At 52.6% G+C, this 2,873-nt stretch overlaps 1 protein-coding gene across 1 annotated transcript in view; it reads right to left on the bottom strand.

Moving 5' to 3' along the window:
* The window catches only part of SLC9A1 (solute carrier family 9, subfamily A (NHE1, cation proton antiporter 1), member 1), a 50,659-nt gene that overhangs the window by 11,825 nt on the left and 35,961 nt on the right, over nucleotides 1-2,873 (bottom strand). The window contains exon 2 of the mRNA XM_006777483.2: nucleotides 1,528-1,988. Coding sequence (XP_006777546.1) covers nucleotides 1,528-1,988 — 461 coding nt within the window. The remainder of the gene's footprint in view (nucleotides 1-1,527; nucleotides 1,989-2,873) is intronic.

The raw sequence follows: 2,873 nt of genomic DNA, 5'->3' as shown, positions 1-2,873 counted from the left end.
CCAGGCCCTGTTTAGGGATCGTGCAGGAGGAAACCAATCAATGTGTTTCTCTCACATCAATGTTTCTCTCATGTCTTTCCCTCTCTCTTCCACTCTCCCAAAAAATCAATGGAAAAATATCCTCTCTCGCTCCCTCTGAAAAAAAAAAAATTAAAAAAATTTTTTTAATGGGCATAACAGTGCCCACCTCATGTTTCTGTGCAGATCAGATGAGGCAATGCATATTCAGACAGGAAGTGCTCAATGAACACCAGCAGTTACTACCACCACTGCCACTGCTGTGGTGAGGCGTGGCATGGGCCCGAGGTGGCCAGACTGAGGTGTCTACCTGACACAACCACGCCCCACTTGCTCCCTGGTAGTGCCAACCCAACACCCAGACCCAATGGGAGGACTTCATGTTTGGCACCCAGTGGTTTCAGACATTCGTGAGTGGGACTCCTGTAAGAACCCTGCAACCCCTGTTGCAGATGGAGAAACAGGCTCATGTGGTGACTCTGGCAAGAGGGGTTCCTAAAAGAGGCCAGGACCACGGCCTGCCTGCTCACGAGGAGCCGAGGAGGGGCCGGGGAAGGAGAGGAAGCCAAGGCTGTCAGCAGCCGACCACCACTGCCTCTTCTTTGAGGTGCAGCTTCCTGAGGGGCTGGAAGTGGAGGAGACGGGGTGCATGTGCAAGCATGCAGGGGTGCACACGTGCCCTTGTGTTTTCCTGTGTGCGCAGCTACTGAGGGGTCCATCTGGCAGGGGGGATGTTTTCACAACACGATGTGAGTTGCACATACACGTATCTGTTTCCTGAGGAAACTGGCTGGGAGGAAGGTACGTGCAAGCATACAGAGCTTCAGTGTGCAGACCCTGCGTCGGGGCTGTCCATTCTCTCTAGACCCTGGGAGGGAAGCACTAACTCCTCTGCCACACTACAGATGTCCAGGTGTTGCCCAGAGAGATACAGTCATTTGCTTAACGTCACACAGTGAGCAAGTGGCCAATTCATTTTACTTAATCACTTTTGGGGGTTCTGGGAGCAAGGACCCTTTCCACAACGGCTGCCCTAGAACTCTGCACATATGAAACTCTTAACTTAAGGCATAATTATCAACACGAAAGCCGAAACACCCCTCCCAGGCTGGTCCATAAAGGTTAACTGAGGTAGGAAGAGGATAAGCAATTTAATCAAGATCATATCACAATCCAAGTCAGGGCTGGCGCATATGACCTGGTAAGGCCAAGAGCTCAGGCCCTGGAGTCAGACCGACTTGGCTTCTAACCTGGGTTCTCTCATATGCTAGCAAGTTAGAACTTCTTTGGGCCTGATTCCTCTTCTGTAAGTGAGACTATTAAGCACCTCCTAAGGGTGCCATGAGGGTTAAGTGAAATCACCCATGTCTCATGCTCAGCATGACCTGGCCCCCTTTTTGAATGGACATTTGTTTTATTACGATTCTTAGCAGGTGGATGTGGGTCACTCTGGACTTGGATTGGGGTCTGTGCCCTGTGTGGACATGGGTGTGTTCCCCAACCCCTCACCACAGTGACGGCGTCATTGAGCAGGGACTCCCCAAAGACGAGGATATGTAGCAGCTCGTTGATGTGAATTTCCTCAAAGACAGCCAGCACGGCCACGGGGTCCACGGCCGAGATGATGCTGCCAAAGAGCAGGTTCGCCAGGAGGCCGATGTTGTTGATCTGCTCGCCACCCACCAGGCACACGGCGTACATGAGGCCGCCCAGGAAGAAGGCGTTCCACAGCGTGCCCACCACGGCGAAGATCAGGATGGTGCCCAGGTTCTCTGTGAACTGCCGCAACGGCAGGAAGTAGCCTGCGTCCAGGATGATGGGTGGCAGCAGGAAGAGGAAGAAGACGTCCGACTGTAGGATGGGGGGTGTCTCACCCACACCCTTGATCAGGCCCCCTACCAGCAGCCCCACCACGATCAGCAGGCAGCTCTCCGGGACGATGTTCGAGATTGTGGGAATCACATGGAAACCTGAGGAGGGCGAGAGAACGGGAGGCTGTGGCTTGTGGGGAGACGGAACAGAAGGTTGGGGACAGGGTGGGGAGGAGGAAGGAAGCTGGCCAGAGGGGTACAGGCTCGATCTCAGGGGCCGCTCTGTTAACTCTCTAATCTCAACTTCCTCGCTGTAAAATGGAGGTGATAATAACACAGGGTCCACAGGGTTGCTGTATAAGCTAAGTGAGAATGTTTTTAAAGTGCTTTTTTCAAAGGATATACAGATGCTATCTCTGTCACTGTCATAAGATAGCAGAAAGCCGTGGCTCTGTATGCCTCCAGAAGGCAGCAATTACATATCCATCACTGAGGCTCCAAGTACAAAGGCATTACCTAGGCCTGAACCCAAGCAATCCATCATCCGGACACAAGTTCAGGGAGGCAGGCTCAGGACCAGGCATAACAATCTGACAATTCTGTCTGAGGGAAGACACTGAGTTCCCCATCATGAAGGCGTTAAGCTGAAGCCAGACCACAGGTTGGTGGAGAAGTGACACAGGAGATAGAGGGAAGCACAGAAGAATCAAAGCGCATCAGCGCAGGATGGAGCGTGAGGATCGTGCCCTGCAGAATGCATGCGGCGACCTCCAATCCCAGATGTGCATGCTTTCCTGCGAGCCCAGATAGATGCTTAAGAGGCCAACAGCAATCCATCCGTTTTGCATGTGAGACAAAAACCTACTTGCCACCCTGTTCCGAGTCCAACCCCGCCTACTTTAAAGAGGGGACAACTGAGGCTCAAAAAGGGGAAAGGGCTTGCCCAAGGTCACAACAGCAAATGAGTAGCAGAGTCAGGACAAACTCCAGGGACAGACTCCCCAGCTCCCATTAAACTCTGCAGTTCTGTAAGTACCTGTCCAA

The sequence above is a fragment of the Myotis davidii genome, unplaced genomic scaffold, assembly GCF_000327345.1.
Source record: "Myotis davidii unplaced genomic scaffold, ASM32734v1 scaffold149, whole genome shotgun sequence".
In the NCBI taxonomy this organism is placed as follows: Eukaryota; Metazoa; Chordata; class Mammalia; order Chiroptera; family Vespertilionidae; genus Myotis; species Myotis davidii.
Note: the sequence above shows the minus strand (reverse complement) of the source record. Positions and strands in the feature narration are given on the sequence as shown.